Source organism: Cynara cardunculus (genome assembly GCF_001531365.2).
Source record: "Cynara cardunculus var. scolymus isolate 2C chromosome LG 1, CcrdV1, whole genome shotgun sequence".
NCBI classification, from domain to species: domain Eukaryota; kingdom Viridiplantae; phylum Streptophyta; class Magnoliopsida; order Asterales; family Asteraceae; genus Cynara; species Cynara cardunculus.
In genome coordinates, this window is record NC_037528.1 from 13609135 (window position 1) to 13626098 (window position 16964).

General features: G+C 34.8%; 2 protein-coding genes across 3 annotated transcripts; both read left to right on the top strand.

Moving 5' to 3' along the window:
* Positions 1-772: 772 nt before the first annotated feature.
* On the top strand, positions 773-7699 carry LOC112522055 (proline-rich receptor-like protein kinase PERK8). 2 transcript variants are annotated; one of them, XM_025131133.1, is made up of 9 exons: positions 773-2243; positions 2349-2675; positions 2914-3324; positions 3418-3504; positions 3586-3656; positions 3976-4052; positions 4525-4672; positions 4790-4951; positions 7141-7699. In XM_025131133.1, the coding sequence occupies exons 1-9, from the start codon at positions 1670-1672 to the stop codon at positions 7330-7332; spliced, it is 2049 nt and encodes a 682-aa protein (XP_024986901.1). In that variant the 5' UTR covers positions 773-1669; the 3' UTR covers positions 7333-7699. The 2 variants fall into 2 exon arrangements, with proteins under 2 accessions (XP_024986901.1, XP_024986893.1); XM_025131125.1 differs by having other exon boundaries at positions 773-2675.
* Positions 7700-11437: 3738 nt separating this feature from the next.
* On the top strand, positions 11438-16417 carry LOC112501433 (transmembrane protein 33 homolog). The gene is made up of 9 exons (XM_025105073.1): positions 11438-11707; positions 13231-13336; positions 13565-13656; positions 14319-14444; positions 14520-14640; positions 14732-14816; positions 15486-15599; positions 15715-15754; positions 16014-16417. Exons 1-9 carry the CDS (start codon positions 11531-11533, stop codon positions 16164-16166), a joined length of 1014 nt encoding a protein of 337 aa, XP_024960841.1. The 5' UTR covers positions 11438-11530; the 3' UTR covers positions 16167-16417.
* The last annotated feature ends 547 nt before the right edge of the window (positions 16418-16964 follow it).

A 16964-nucleotide genomic window follows, 5' to 3' on the forward strand; every position in this document is an offset into this window, starting at 1 on the left:
TGTGCATAAATAAAAATGAACAATTATTAGTGTGTTCCTCAATTTTAATTTTTTAAGGGTTTTTCATTGAACCTCGTTCTCATTATATATATGACATATAAATTTGCCCCATTTTGTCCGGCCTTGAAAAATGTCACTTCCTTGCGTTGAGGTTTGTCTTGCTATCACGTTACGTCTCATACTATTTAGAACCTTGTATAGATGTTTATATTCAACATTTTTTTATTTTAATTTCCCTAAAATAATACACTATTTGTGTATGAAAACATCTAGATTCAAAGTTTACTACTAACTTGCTTAATTTTGTTTTATTAAGGGGGTGTTTGGGATTGCTTGTTTAAAACAATTTATATTTTTTTGTAAAAATGTTTATTAACTTATGTGGTATCAAACCGGAGTTAAATAAAATAGGGTTAAAATTGTAAATTAGTAATAAACAGTTTTTCATATGTCAGGAAGAATTAACTTATCAAAAACAGCTTATTACCGGTTTGGTACCAGTATAAGTAGTTTTTTTTCTTATCCAAACATCAGAAAATAACTTATCACCGATGTCAGACTGAAATAAGTTAAAAATAAGCTTTTATAAAAAATTCCAAACACACCTAAAAACAGACAAGTAATGAATGATCTTATGAACATCGATCAATAATTTTCATATGAAATTAAAATACACTCCATAAAATGAAAAGGATGAAAATTGTTATCCCTGTCTCTTTCTTCTTTTGGTGATATATGAAAATCGTGCTTGCAATCAAACAAACCCACATGACAGAGCACAAACTCTCGAACATGCCCTTCATCATGTTTGTTTTGACTTCCCTTCTACGATCACCCTCAAGAATGTGAAGACTTGTTCAAAGTCGCCCCCACGTTAGCTTTCACAAATCTAGCCCTACACCACTTCTGCCATATTTCTTCAAAGTGAAGATCTTTTACACAAATTCAAAACCCCACTTGAATGATCAAGATTCTTGTTTGTAACCGTGGCTGGATGGATGGAGCAGATTAGGTAAATTATAGCAAAAAGATATTGCTTTTCGAGTAGAATTTTTTTAGGGTTTCCTCTTAGTCTACTCTAGGTCTTGCTTGATTTTGTGCCGCATTTGCATTTGCATTTGCATTTGAATCTTGGTTCTGTGCTTCTCGTACTTGTTGGAAATCTTGGTTTGGGTTTAGTTTGGAACATTTCTCAATGTTATTGCCAAAATCTTGAATTTGAGGTTTGAGATTTGATTACATTGTAGATTTGTTGTACTGGGTGTTTGTTGAAATATTAGGAATTCTGGTTGCTGATTACTGAAATCTTCAATTTGGAATTTTCCTTGGTGTTCTTGCCGAGATCTTGAATTCTGAGACTGTACTTCATTGAAATATTAGGAATTTAGGTTACCGATTACTGAATCATCAATTAGGTCGCTTTGGAGTTGTTCTTAATGTTTTTCCCCAAATCTTGGATTTTAAGATTTGGGTTTTGATTACATTAGGGATTTCTGTACTGGGTGTTTGATTAAAGTGTATATATCTGGGAAGATTTTGCTGGAAAGTGAAGATATCTAGGGTTCTTGAGATTTAAGGATTGGTGTTTTCTGCTACATTGTGAATTTAATCATGGGAATTTAGATTTAAATCAAGAATTTTGTTGATAAAAGAAGTTAATCTTATTTAGATGGCTTCAACTTCACCTTCTCCGGGTTCTTCGCCTTCATCAGTTCCTCCTGTTTCTTCAAACCCTACGCCGCTTTCGCCGGTGTCTCAACCAGATCAGGCAACTGTAACACCGCCCCCTGCTACCCCTGCAACCTCAGTTCCACCTGTTCAATTGCCCCTGCCCCCGGTTGCTGTTTCACCGCCACCATCTCCACCACAATCACCTCCACCGGATGTACCATCGTCCCCACCACCAGTACTACCTGCTTCTCCCCCTCCATCTCCACCTGCAGCACCACCACCTGCATCGCCCACATTGCCACCACCTGCATCGCCCACATTGCCACCACCTGCCAATGCCACTCCTCCAGCTGCAAACCCGCCACCTGCTCCAATTTTGCCTCCACCGCCACCATCAGATGGTGGTTCTCCGCCACCATCAACCCCGACACCAGACCCAACTGCTTCTCCTCCATCTCCAACCCCACCTGACCCCACAACTTCTCCCCCATCTCCACCTCTTTCTCCTTCCCCACCACCTCCACGAAATGTTCCATCACCATCAGCAACCGCCTCTTCCCCTCCTCCACCACGTGCAAACCCACCGGAAAATTCTCCACCAAGCCAGCAGCTAACACCACCTCCTATCTCCACTACTCCACCTGATCTTCCTTCAAACAGCCCCATTAGCCCTTCAGCTTCATTATCACCTCCTCCTTTCTTAACTCCAACCAATTCATCCGCCCCTGCCGCCCCAACTACTTCAGAACTGCCGCCATTACCCACCGAGAAACCAACTGCACGGGCAACAGACACCACCACAACCGGTAGAAACGGTACATCTGGTGGATCTCCTGGAGGATCAAAAACAGGAGGCGTAGTGGCAATTGGCCTTGTTGTCGGGTTTATCACACTCGGTCTCTTTGTGATGGCTGTGTGGTATAAACGGAGAAAAAAGAATCGCGGTGGACATCCTAACTCTGGCTACATTATGCCCTCACCCTCTGCTTCATCCCAAAAGTCAGGTGCTTTTCTAAACTCTCATTATTATCATACAACTACATTTTATAGGTGTGTTCTTTATTGCAGCCACTTGGCGATATAGATACTTCCCATTCAGTCAATTTTTGGGGCCTTGAATTACTCATTATTATCATACAACTACATTTTATAGGTATACAAACATATGTTTTCTTTCAAAAACACAAAACCAAAGAAACCCGGTATATCCTACTCGAGAGTAACTCCTTCTACTCGTTACAGATTCGCAATTTCTGAAGTTCCAACAATCAGGTCATCCGTTGGGTGGAAGCCCGTCAGGAAGTAACTACATCTACTCTCCTGATCATGGTGGTGTGGGAAACTCTAGGGGATGGTTCACCTACGAAGAATTAGCTGAGGCCACGGATGGATTTTCAGGAAGTAATCTTTTAGGTGAAGGTGGGTTTGGGTGTGTTTATAAGGGTTTGTTGGCTGATGGGAGAGAAGTTGCTGTTAAACAACTGAAAATTGGTGGTTCACAAGGAGAGCGAGAATTTAAAGCTGAAGTTGAGATCATTAGTCGAGTTCATCATCGCCATTTAGTTTCCCTTGTTGGCTATTGCATCTCTGATCATCAAAGATTACTCGTTTATCAATATGTTCCAAATGACACCCTTCATTATCATCTTCATGGTAAGCTTTCGATTCTGTAATCCATTTGTGATCATTTGATGCTTATAAGCTCATTGTTTTTCATCATTTTGATTATATTTTCTCTCTTTTTAGGCGAAGGCAGGCCGGTTATGGACTGGGCAACCCGAATTAGAGTTGCTGCTGGTGCAGCTCGTGGTTTAGCATACTTGCACGAAGATTGTAAGTTCACATTCTCAACGCGTTTAAGTTTCTTTTTTTTCTTTCCGTGTAATAACTTTCCATGTGCTTATTGTGTATCAGGTCATCCACGAATCATTCACAGGGACATTAAGTCATCAAACATTCTATTAGATGACAACTTTGATGCCCAGGTATCTTACGGTCCTATTTTGTTCCCTAAGATGATTAATCGACCACTCGGATTGGTTTCTTTGTTGCAAACAAAGTTCTTGTGAAAATGAAAAAAGAAAAAAAAACCACTACGCTTTGCAAGAATGAGCGGTTTTAGACAAAGCTTTACGAGTATGATGGATTAATGGTTGTATTTACGTTTAAATTTGTACAATTTGTCTGAAATCACTTGCTTGTGTGAAAGTATAGATTTTCGGGTGAACATGCACTAAGAAACCAAGAATGATGGTTAGAAAAGTTGCTAACTCCTTTCGAAATGCATATTTGTCTAATGGACAGGTGGCAGATTTTGGGCTTGCAAAGCTAGCAATGGATACGAACACGCATGTCACAACTCGTGTCATGGGAACCTTTGGGTAAGTAATCGTTTTCAACTAGTTAAACCTACTATCATTTCTACTAATCTTTTTTTGATAATATTATGCTGTTCTTGTGATTATCAAAATGGAAAATGATCGGTTTGATAAAGATAAGAGTGTTGTGTTCTTCTTGAGACAATGATAGCCTGACAGATGCTATTAGGGTGTATCTGAGTTCAGCCCTAGATTGGTTGGGCTCGGGCTTGGCTTGTGGCCTGCGAAACTTGAAAAGCATAGGCCTGGGCTGGGTGACCAAAAGCTGGAGCCTTGGCTAGCTCTTAAGGCTCGGTTCCTGTCAGCTTGTATTAGCATGAGCCAGTGGGGCTCATATAGGCTTGGTTCCTATGGGATTGTACACGCTGTCAAAACTTTTCGGCGAGCTGGTTCATCTTGTTCATACCCGTGATGTTATACGTCTATTTAGTTATTTTTTTTACATCTGATGGAACGAGTATTGTGATTGGCTCAGATATATGGCTCCTGAATACGCTTCAAGCGGGAAGTTGACCGAAAAGTCAGATGTTTTCTCATTCGGAGTAGTGGTCTTGGAGCTCATCACTGGCCGTAAGCCTGTCGATGCATCTCAACCCTTGGGTGACGAGAGCCTGGTTGAATGGGTATGTTTATAATTGAATTACTCTTTTGACCTCATGAGATATCTCCCCCATTAATTGGTAAATCTGAAAATAGAGTCCATTTTGATTCTTAATTACATCATTCTTATGTACTTTCAGGCTCGACCTCGGCTCAATCAGGCGCTTGAAAGCGAGGAATTTGATGCATTGGTAGATCCAAGGCTGGAAAAGAACTATGTGCAGGTTGAAATGTTTCGAATGATCGAAGCAGCTGCAGCCTGCATACGCCATTTGGCCCCAAAACGTCCACGAATGAGTCAGGTATTCACCATAACCATGCTTCATTGTCAGGGCGTTCCAATCTTTTTGGAGGCCCAGTTACATCTATACCAAAACTATAGATCGACTGGACGACTGATAACTAAAACAAAATATAAGAGTTCATACAATTTAAAAAACAATAAAGATTTCCTAAATCGACAAAATAACATATGAAATGCACTTAAATTGTAACAGTTTTAATTTTCAGCCAGGTATATAGATATATACATATCTTTATCATAATTTCTTATAAAGTTAAGCGGTTTCTAAAGGTCCTTAAAATAAGAACTAAAACAAGGTAAATAACTTCTTTTAGTGAAAAAAATATTAACTATAGAGATAAATAAGTAAGCAAGCACACAACTAGCTTACAAAGCTACTTATCAATAAGCACATAAGTAGCTTACTAAGCTACTTGTATACAAATAACATTAGCCACAAAAATCTTATGACAAAGCAAGCCTACTCTTTACGACAAAGCAAGCGTAGAGAATAAGCAAGCCTACTCTTTATGACAAAGCAAGCCTAGAGAATTGAGTTGCAAGAGGAAAAGAGTTTGTGGCACCCCTAAAAGCATTACAAGGCAAGGCTAGGAAAAAAGATAAGAATGAACAAGTACATATGTGGCATATCCTTAGAAATTTACAAGTTGAAAAGCTAAGGTAACAAGTAACTTAAAGTATGTCATACACCCTATGAATAGAAGCTTAAAGTGCTCATTCTTTTCATCCCAAGATTTTAAGTAAAGACTAAGAAGTAAGTTAGAAAGCCGAAAGCAGGGTATAAATAAGGTGAGTACGTTATGAGATTTACTGGGGTACATACATGCTATATATAATGTTTTATGCATGAAAGAGTATTGCCATATCTTCTTGTAAAAGTTATGTTATGGTTATGTGGCAAAGTACACCTTTTATGTCATGATGCAAATGTGGTATATGAAAGTTTTTATACATGTTAAGTAAACCAACTTCTCACAGGTTCTTCAACCTCGGGTCCACATAAGGGTTGCCCAATAAGGTTCGTTTGCAAGATGCACCTTCTATATCCCGTACGTTGGATATTTAAATGGTTATACTTAACATGTATAAAAACTTTCATATACCACATGTGCATCATGACATAAAAGGTGTACTTTGCCACATAATCATAAGATAACTTTTACAAGAAGATATGGCAAATACTTTTTCATGCATAAAACATTTATATATATATATATATATATATATATATATATATAGCAATCCCAGTAAATCTCATAACATACCCACCTTATTTATACCCTGCTTTGGGCTTTCTGACTCACTTCTTAGTCTTTACTTAAAATCTTGGGATGAAAAGAATGAGCCCTTTAAGCTTCTATTTATAGGGTGTATGACATGCTTTAAGGTACTTGTTCATTCTTATCTTCTTTCCTAGCCTTGCCTCGAATGCTTTTAGGGTTGCCACAAACCCAACTCATTCTCTAGGCTTGCTTTGTCATAAGATTTTTGTGGCTTATGTTGTTTGTTACTAAGCTACTTATGTGCTTATTGGTAAGTAGCTTTGTAAGCTACTTGTGTGCTTGCTTACTTATTTATCTCTATAATTAATATTTTTTTCATTAAAATATGTTGTTTTAGTTCTTATTTTAAGGGCCTTAAGAAACAACTTAACTTTATAAGAATTTATGATAAAGATATGTATATATTTATATACCTGGCTGAAAATTAGGGCCGATTACATAAATATAATCATTCTTTGAAATCTAGAATCGTCAGATCAGCTAAAACGGAAAGTCTAAAACGTTATGATTGAGTTAAAGGTTAAAACAAATAATCCTCCGTCCCAAAATAAAATGTCCACAATGGAAAATGCACGCTTCTAGAAATGTGTAATTGTTGCACTTTTTAATTAACTAAATGACAATTTTACTCTTAATAATATTGGTGGGTGGGGAAGGGGTAATAAATTCTCCAATTTTATAATTAAGGGTAGAATTGGAAAAGAGACACTTTGAAAATGGATACTTAAATAAAATATAAATGTGGACATTTATTTTAGACGGGGGAGTATAATTGAGTAAAGGCTAAAACATGTATAATTGGGCCCCAAATTTTTGGGAGGCTGTGTCAATCTGGATTCTGGAACACCTTCCTATTGGATATGATTAGTTCAACCCGTAAAATAAAAAAATTAAATTTGTGCAGGTGGTGAGGGCCCTAGATTCGATCGTTGAGTTCACGACAGATCTGTCGAATGGAATGAAACCGGGACAAAGTGAAATTTTCGACTCGAGAGAACAATCTGCACAAATTAGATTGTTCCAAAGGATGGCGTTTGGTAGTCAAGACTACAGTTCCGAATATTTCAATAATTCTCAGAGCAGCTGGAGGAGTTGAAAGGGGTAGGTTAAATGCACACCTACTTATTAATATCATCATCAAGACATCATATTTTACATTTTCAATGTATGATTTGACCTGATTTTGATTATATAGGTGTGCATATAGCAATACCTGAGTAGAAAACAAAACCCGGGATTATTTTTATACACCGTCAGTGATAAATAAGATACGTATTAAGATAGCACCCAACGGAACGTTTGTTCTGATGTGTGAGTTTTTTACACGGTCGGTGTATAAAAAATGAACCAACTATGTTTTGGCATTGTTTTCATTCTTTATGGGAAATCTTGTGCCAAATTTTCCATGTAAATTTTGGTGTCGATCATCTAACAATGTAAAAGGATCGTTTTATTGTTATTTTTTGTTCATTTGATTTGTATTTGTGATGGTTTGTTTTTAGTGTTTTTGTTAGCAACCACCAGGGTTCCGCCTTATACCCGCCGGCCGCCGCCGTGACGTCAAATGGAACTCTGCATCCGACCACTCTGGTGCCGGTGCCGATGCCGGTGCCACTACCGGTCATCAAAATTAGAAATTGCTTTATGAAAATATAATTGTGAAGAATAAATATAACAAAATAAGAGTAAGGACATGTTTGTTAACAGCTTAATGGGATTTATAACTTATTCAGTCGATTATACATGACAATAATGACTTAATAATATTTTATTCGGTAAGCTTTTAGAGGAGAGTTATATACAAAAAAACCTAAGTTTTTTCAAACCCGCTTCCTCCAATTAAAAAACAAGCTATTTCCATTTATGAGAAAACCTCCTACACAAAAACCCTCTTGATTCATATAGATAGATTAATCCATACAATCAGATTTATGTATATAGTATTTAATGAAAACCAACCTAAGACCATCTTCGGTCATAACCTGAGCAATCAGATTGTGAATGGGACAAAAAGAGTTTTTTTAAAAGAAAAAAATAAAAATAAGCAACCAATCTCCACCAATCCTTCTCACCTAAAAATCTTGAATTTAAGCCTTTTTTACTAAATAAAATTGACATGTGACATTTGTTTATCGGTTGTTTTTTTTTTTAATAAAACTTATCTAATTAAAAAGTGACTTTAACAAAAAGATTAAAATTAAAAGATACAACAAAATTCATAGTTTTTAATTCCCTACATCTATAGTACAATATTGATATATTTTCATACTTACTTTTATGACTTGTCTTATTTAATTTCAATTGTATGATAAGTTTTTTTATAGTTGTAATTACGTTTTAAAAGATTCAATAACCCGTAAAATTTATTTTTTATATTTAAAATTAAAAAATAATAACTATATATGATAAAAAATAAAATATATAATTTTCACAAAATTATATTTTTGATTGGATTTGATTAAATGAAAAAAAAATGAGATCAAGTTGGAGTTGAAGATTGTGTGGATGAACAAGACAGAAAATAATATTTTAATTGTGATTGACTTAGAAGAAATTGTGAGTAAACATAGGGGGTATTGGGATTGCTTATTTGAAACAACTTATGTTTTTCTATAAAAGTACTTATCAATTTATTATAAGTCAGAACGATTTAACTTCATCAAAATCTTTTTATTACCGTTTTGGCACCGGATAAGTTATTTATTCCAACACTCAAAAATACTTATTACCGATATCAAATTAGAATAAGTCAATAATAATACCAACATTCCCAATATCCATGGTCACCTTTTCCCCGAGATCGACCCAATTAAATATCATTTTAATTATTTTATTAGTTTACTATAAATTTAAAAATATAAACAAATAGCAGATTTTCCAAAGTTAATAAAAATAACAACTATTTTGTACATTCTTATTAATTGTAATAGTTGTCTTTTCTTTTTAAAATAAAAAAGTAAATTACATGAAAATTCGTGGTATTTTCTTCCTTTAACATAATAAAACACTTGCCGTCGATTCTCTTTCATCTCTCTCACCTTCGATGGTAGGCGACGCTTGCCGCTAGCTACTTGATGGTGATCATTGCTAGCCCCCATGATGCCGATCCGATTGTCCTTATCCACCAACCACTGCCTAGTGGAATAAGCTCAATCAGTGGCGGATCCAGAAACTTTTATAGTTAGGGACATAATTAAGGGTGTGGATTTTTTTTTCAAAACCAAATAATTAATCTGGATGAAAACGGTTTTGAGTTTTCCTTTTCGGCTTAAATGGTTCAGTTAACCGAATAAAGATAACTTATTCAGGTCGATTTTCAGTTGACTTTTTACTAATTCATCGAGGTGTATAATTTTATGTTATATATTTTGAACGAAAATATCAGTGCATGCTGCAAATGGACCAATTAGCAATCAGGGCCCTTACCTTGTTCTTGTTGGGTGCACAATAGAAAAATTTACTAAACAAATCTTTTTATAGCTTTTTTTTAAGCGGTAGGTTTGTTGGGGGCCTAGGACCCCTACCACCATGCACTAGATCTGCCCCTGACATAAAGCCTCCTTCAAAATCCAAAACTGAGCATATCATAAAGTTTTTCTCCGGAGACTCTAGTGGTGTTTCAGATTTAAGTTCGTTTCCAGTTTTAACGAAGGATGGAAGTGACATATCAATCGTTGTAGAATAGTGCTAAATGACGGAAATGACGACCTTCTCGTTTCTTGTTTTTTTTCTAAGGTTTTTAGACAATCTCATTTTAATTTATAATACATGAGCTTTATATTTTAGAAAATTCAACAAATTTACATGGACTTATTCTTTATGTTTATAATGTTTGGGTTATTATTTGTACAAAATTTTACTTTTTTTCTTGGGTTTGTAGATGTGTTTGGATTATTGAATGTTTGGTGAATATGCTTAAGGCTATGTTTGACAAACTAGCTAATAAGTTAGTAAATGGTTGATAAGCTAACTATTAACTGATAAGCTAGTTATTAGTTGATAAGCTAGCCTGTAATTGATAAACTAGTTGATCAATACATTATGTTTGACAAAAACTAGCTTATAAACATGTAAAATGACCAAAAAATACATCTTGAAAAAATAGTCAATTACAAGTATTTCATAATATAATTCAAATAAATTTCCAATAATATAATTAAAACAAAATTTTCTAATAATATAACATGTTAATTAATACAAACAAGATAATAAAGAAAATAAATTAATAATACAATACGTTAATTGAAAGAATTTAAAATTGATTATTATATATATATATATATATAGAGAGAGAGAGAGAGAGAGGAGTGATCATATGAAAACCGCCCTCATTTGTGTAAACTATGCAAACCACCTTCATCTGTCGATTTCGTTGTTTAATCTTATGAAATTTTTTCATGAAATTGTTTAATCTTGTGAAATTGTTTCATATAATACTTTTTTTGATGAAGTTGTTTCATATATGGTTGTGAAATTGTTTCATATAATACTTAATGAAACTGTTTCATGTATTTCTCTAAAATTAAAATAATGAAGATGATAATATCTATGATTAACACCCTCCACAATAAAAATGATTAATCAACCTCTCATAATTACAAAAAAATGAACAAAATGAAAAATTATGATTGGTTGAATGCGGTTTGCACGGTTTGTACAAATTGAGTGGTTTGCATTTGATCGCTCCCCTATATATATATACACTATAAATTTTAAATTTATTAAAACAAATTTAAAAGAAATCTACAATAATCTAATATTTTAAACAACCATTACATATATATCCTATTATCCTAACTAATTAATATTTTTTTCAAAAATACCATTAATGATTATATTAAATATTTTATTAAAATTATTTAGCATATTTTAATTACTTATGAAATAAAAATTACATTACTTTAATTTTTATATTACTTACATAAACATTTTCAAAATTGTTATATTAGCTTTTTGATATCTAAATATATTAAATAATGATTAATAAATAATAAATATAATTAATAACTATTATTCGTATTTATTGTATAAAAATTTCATTAATTTCTTCAAATAACTAGTTTTTATTTATAATTAACATTTATTAATAGTAATAATAATGAAAAAAAATAGTGAAAAATGAATTTATCCAAAGACACGACACGAGTGCTCAAAACCTAATGGTATATTTGTTATTTTCCGTCTCGTATGACTGAAACTGTGGGGGCGGCTACTGCGCTCGGAAAACAAAGAAACACACACTGTTATCACCACTGTCTTCCCAAGGCTTCTGAAGTAGCGATCAAATCGAAAAAATGGGGGAAGAAGAACAAAATCCTCAGAAGATGAAGAAGATAGCGGCCGCCACCTATGATTTTGATAACGACCCTAGATGGGCTGATTACTGGTCCAACGTTCTCATGCCTCCTCACATGGCGTCTCGCTCCGATGTCATCACCCACTACAAACGCAAATTCTACCAGCGTTACATTGTTCGTACTCATTAGCCACTTCCATTTTTCTTTATTCGCTTCTAATCTTTATCAACTTGTTTGTGTTTTGATCTAATTGTGCATCTGGGTAATTGGATTAAGCTTATAGCTTGACGTCGAACTGTCACTCTTTTGATGTCATCATGGCGTTTGGTTTTGATTGCAATTGTTAATGTAGAATCTTTAAATCAATTTTTGTTATAACCCTTGTTTGTTTACGAAATTCTAGGTTTCTGAATCGAATTTTTGATGCATCATGTGGTTTCAGCTCTTTCGTGGATTCTTATTCTTTGTACACTTCATTTTGGTTCGTATGCTTACATGCTCTGGAATTAGAGTCTATATTTCTTCAGTAAGTAGGGAGAAATTGTTATTGTCGGCAGAGGTACAACATAATGATGAAGAAAAAGGTGAAACTTTGGATTCCAAGATAAATGTGAATAAAGAAAACACAAATGGAATGTGGAAGAACACAAACCATTCAGCTGAAATTTTTAAGACATGTAAAGGGAATAGATTGAATCAAAGACGGAAATCTGAGGAGTTTAATAGACCATTGGAAATTTGAAGATGAGGTGGATAATAGAGGCAGACTTCTAAATAAAGAGAACGGAGTATTAGGGTTTCAATAACCACCAGGGTTGTGGCGTAGTGATCGATGCCTGGAGGGATGTGGTAAAATATCCCATCTGCCCTGGGTTCAATTTCTAGGCGTCCACAACAATTATGGCTACTAAGTTTATCAGGGCTGATGTCTTGCGATCACAATTTACGAGGATTAGTCTGGGCATAGCCTGGGACACCCTTGCAAAAAATAAAATTAGGGTTTCGATAATGTACATGAATATCTTCATAAACTATGGTAGGATGGTACAAATTTGTGAACACTTGAACAAAACCTAAAATCATCCGCGTGTGTGCTAGTTTTATCAGGAAATAAGTACAGAAGACCAATTGGAAAGGCAGTGAAAATCTAGCAAGAGTGCCTTGTTGAGTGGAACTGCCTTGTCAGTAGAAGTTACTTGTAACATATTGAGGAGGTATCATAGTTGTGGTTTACCAGAATGACTTATTTTATTAGGGGAAAGTTTTTCATTTGGAAGATACGGGCAAGAAATGCTACAACTTTTGGTCATTCTAATCAAGCAAGAATAATGTAAATGTATGTATTTGATGTTAGTAGGTAGTATTGTGTGTAGGTGGTATGACTCACTTGGGTTTTTGGTAATTGGTGATTGGTATTTCATATATTTACATGGTGATTTATCAACATTATCATGGTGGATAAGTACACATAATCTCATTGATGATGATTAGCTTCCTACTTTAGTTTGATAGGTGCATCAAATTAGTATAGATTTTCTTCTTTTATAGGTTTTGATTTTGGTCAACAATTTCCTCTAATTATACGTGTCACATGAATTTCAGTTTTGGTGGATGGAGTTTCTGCAATGTATATGAACTTATATTTTAGCTTTTTTTGTCATATCTTGATCGGGCTTAGAATATATATTGCTTTTCAGGACCCTGATCTTGTAGTAGAACCAATGACTACTCAAAGTACCGCAAAGTCATCAGCACCATCATCATCATCATCTACAAGCGAACATAGGCCATCTCATAACTCAGGTGGATAATTATCTTCTTGTTCATATATTTGTTTTTTTTTTTTTTGGCCAGGAGGAGAGGTTGGCATCCTGGTATGAATGATTATCTTATCTCTCTCCCTCTATCATTTAATAACGATATCATTATGTCTGGTGTCATCTATACTTCTCTTGAATGTCATAGGTTTTGATGTGACTGTATCATTAGTTCTTGAACCCCTCGTGATTTAATGGAATTTGAACTTTGTAGGGTCGACTACAAGAGCAACAAGGGCATCAACTCTGAATTCAACTCCTTTGCGCTGGGATCGACAAACAATACAATTTTCTGTCAATGCTTGGGTATGCATATTCTTTTGTACTTACTAGCAACACACTGAAGACTATCACACAAACATTTCAGAATCATATATATTGGATGCTGAATTAGGGAAGCTCCAACTTCTTGTTTTCTAAGAGTAATTATATAATTAAGCTTACTTGTTTTGTAGTTCTGCAGTCCCTTAATAGCTTACTTCTTACTCAAACTGTGAAAAGAAAATGTGAAGGTTCTTACTGACATTTGAAGGGTACTATATGGCCCCACAACCATTTGGAAACAAATTCTAAATCATGGGTGCTTTGGAGAAGTTATTTTTAGGTCTGAAGTTTCTTAATTTCTTGTGTGATCTTTGAAAACGGAATATAACATTTCATAAAATACTATATGTTGGATCATGGATATCTAATTAGGTAAAGACCTCCTTAAGCAGGATTTAGGTTAGTGTTGCTCAAGTACAGGAATGTTGGGAGTAAAGCACATCTTTGATGGTAACTAATTTCATCTTCTTTCTCGTTTTCTTTTCCTTTCTTGGATGGTGGTGAGCACCTTTTTCTATTCCTTGGTAACCATTTCAAAGAAAAAAAGAGGCAATGGACTTTAGTTTTAGGCAAGAGCATACCATTTTGAAAGAAAAGTCCGCATATAATATTGTGAAGGCTTTTTGACATTCTTATTCCTGCAGGTCTTTGTTGTGGCTGTGCTCGCTATGTTCCCGATCATACCTAAAAGTCTTTCTAATAGGGCATATCGGCTGTCGTTTATTGGCACTCTGTGTTCTTCGTTGTATTCCCTTTACTCTTTATATGGGGTAATGATTTTCTTCTCGTTGGATTTCCCTTTATGATTACCATTTCTCGATGCTTGTACTAATACTTGTTTGCAGAAACCAAGGGCTTGGAATTTGCAGGCGGTGCAAGTGTGGCTTCAGTCAGTAATTGCAACCAAGGATTTTATCTACTGCATTTATTGCCTCACTTTTGTTTCGTCAAATCTTCAACTTAGATGTTAGTACTACTTTATTATTCTTTGTTCATTATTTTCTAAATTTCTTTCTAGTTCTCACCTGATATTTCTCATTATTGAATGATTTTGCAGTTGCTTTGCTTCCCATCTTATGCCGATCCTTGGAGCATTCTGCAAAATTCCTTAAACGTAATTTCAGTCAATCATCCTTGTACAGGTACATTTGATTATTATGTGGCTTCAGTTTAGAACTCCCTCCGTCCCAAAATGAAAGTTGACGTGAAAAAAGCACAGAGTATTAGAAAGTGTAGTTATTACATTTTTTAGTAACTAGATGACAATTTTACCCTTAGTAATTGGAGTAATGAATTTCTCCATATCATAATTAAGGTAGAATGGGGAAGTAGGCACTTTATTTGAAAGTGGAGACTTAGGATTTGTTTGTTAGCAGCTTAATGGGACTCGCAGCTCATTCAGTCAGCTATACATGATTTTTTGGTAGTGGCTTAATGATATAGAAACTGGCTTATTCAGTAAGCTTCTAGGGAGGAGCTTTATGTAGAAAGCCAAGTTTTTTCAAACCTGCCCCTTCCAATTAAAAAAAACGCATCTTCCATCTATGAAACAAACCCTCCCAAACAAAAACCTCCCAATCCATACAAACAGATTAATCCAAACATTTAGCTTTATCCATACAAGACTTGGATGGAAAATCAACCAAACAGACCCTTATTTTAGTATGGTGGGAGTAGTTTCTTTCCATTTTTGTCATGCTCATGAAAATTAGTTAAAATGAAACACATTCACCAATTTACTTTTTGTGCTGATTCAATTAATTCGTTCTCTTGTGTTCATCCTATTATGCTTAATCATGGGTTTTTAACAGGAAGTACTTGGAAGAGCTTTGTGTATGGGTGGAAACAAACACAACAACGCTTAGCGTACTGTCTTCTCAAGCTGAGATTGGAATAGGATTCCTTTTAATTATCTCACTTCTATCGTCAGTATCTAAACTACATTTGCGTTATTATCCAGATATTGCAAGCTCTTATATTCGTTAAAGAAATCTTTATCTCAGCTGCTTTTTTCTGATATATTTGATTTGCAACATGTAGGTGGCAGCGTAACATTATACAAACTTTCATGTACTGGCAGGTTGGTTTGACCCCTAACATTGTTTGATGAAAATGATCTACTTTTGGGGATTCTTTCAAAGTGATTGCCGATAGTTGCAGTGGAAGATACCCAAAAGAACGGGCGTTTATGTCAATTTTTTCGGAATCATGCTGATGTGAATTTTATTCATAAATAAAAATCTTAACTTTTTATGAGAATATAAACAGAAGCACATAATGTACAAATTTTCCAAGTATTTTGTGATACTAATTTAGTTTTTGCAACTCTTTTTGGACAGCTGTTGAAGCTGATGTATCAGGCACCTGTTACTTCCGGCTACCATCAAAACGTGTGGGTTAACGTTGGGAGGACGGTTAATCCGATCATCAATCAATATGCTCCATTTTTAAACAGTCCCATCTCTGCAATACAGAGATGGTGGTTCAGGTAGTGATGATAACAACACCCTTTGTCTTTGGAGAAGAAGCAGCAGCAAATGGGAATAAGGATCCATGTAGACTATTATCTGACTACTTTTAGCCTAATTATGTAAACTCCATGCAATTTTTTATCTGAATTTTGTTAAACCTTGATGGTATTTGATGGTTGATATTGTGATTTGGATAATATTCTTGAATTTGTGGATCATAGCATTGATAATGGTAGTGTTTTTGGGTTGTAATGGAAAGTAGTATTTGGATGTTAAAAAGGTGGTTTGACGTTGAAAATCAAAATGTATATGTATAGATTCTATATCTAATGTTTAAGGTTTGTGGTTGGAAGCCTGAAAAAGAGGCGTGTGACATGGAAGTGGCCTTGAAATCAAACGGATGTTGATCCAGAATTTTTTTTAAACGATGATACTATTTGATTATTCGAAACAAATATATAGTTACTTTTCACAAAATAATGATTAGTCTATTGGTTCGTTTTTTGCCATTCATATGTGACGACTTGTGTTTAAGTCTTTTTATTGCAATTTTTTTAGAAGCATAATAAATTTAAAAATTAAAGCTAAACCAAGGAAAATGACACAAATTGGATTCGAACCCAGGTCTAGGTGCAAAAAAGTCATACAAACCAACTCTATCAAGGAAAACTTGCGTCACCATTGTAGTTTCAAAATATATTCGTTTGCACAAAACAAACGGTACAGTAGCATCTTTCACGACCCTTATAATTTTTTACACTACGATAGAGGAACGAAACGGTGACCCGTGCCAGCATATATATTAAAGTGCCCCCCTCC

Coding starts and splice junctions, on each gene's coding strand:
- LOC112501433 (XM_025105073.1), top strand. CDS start 11,531: ATGGGGGAAGAAGAACAAAATCCTCAGAAGATGAAGAAGATAGCGGCC. Junction 14,817..15,485: donor AGTCAATCATCCTTGTACAG/GTACATTTGATT, acceptor GGTTTTTAACAG/GAAGTACTTGGAAGAGCTTT. Junction 15,600..15,714: donor TTAATTATCTCACTTCTATC/GTCAGTATCTAA, acceptor TGCAACATGTAG/GTGGCAGCGTAACATTATAC.
- LOC112522055 (XM_025131125.1), top strand. CDS start 1,670: ATGGCTTCAACTTCACCTTCTCCGGGTTCTTCGCCTTCATCAGTTCCT. Junction 3,505..3,585: donor AGCATACTTGCACGAAGATT/GTAAGTTCACAT, acceptor ATTGTGTATCAG/GTCATCCACGAATCATTCAC. Junction 4,673..4,789: donor ACGAGAGCCTGGTTGAATGG/GTATGTTTATAA, acceptor ATGTACTTTCAG/GCTCGACCTCGGCTCAATCA.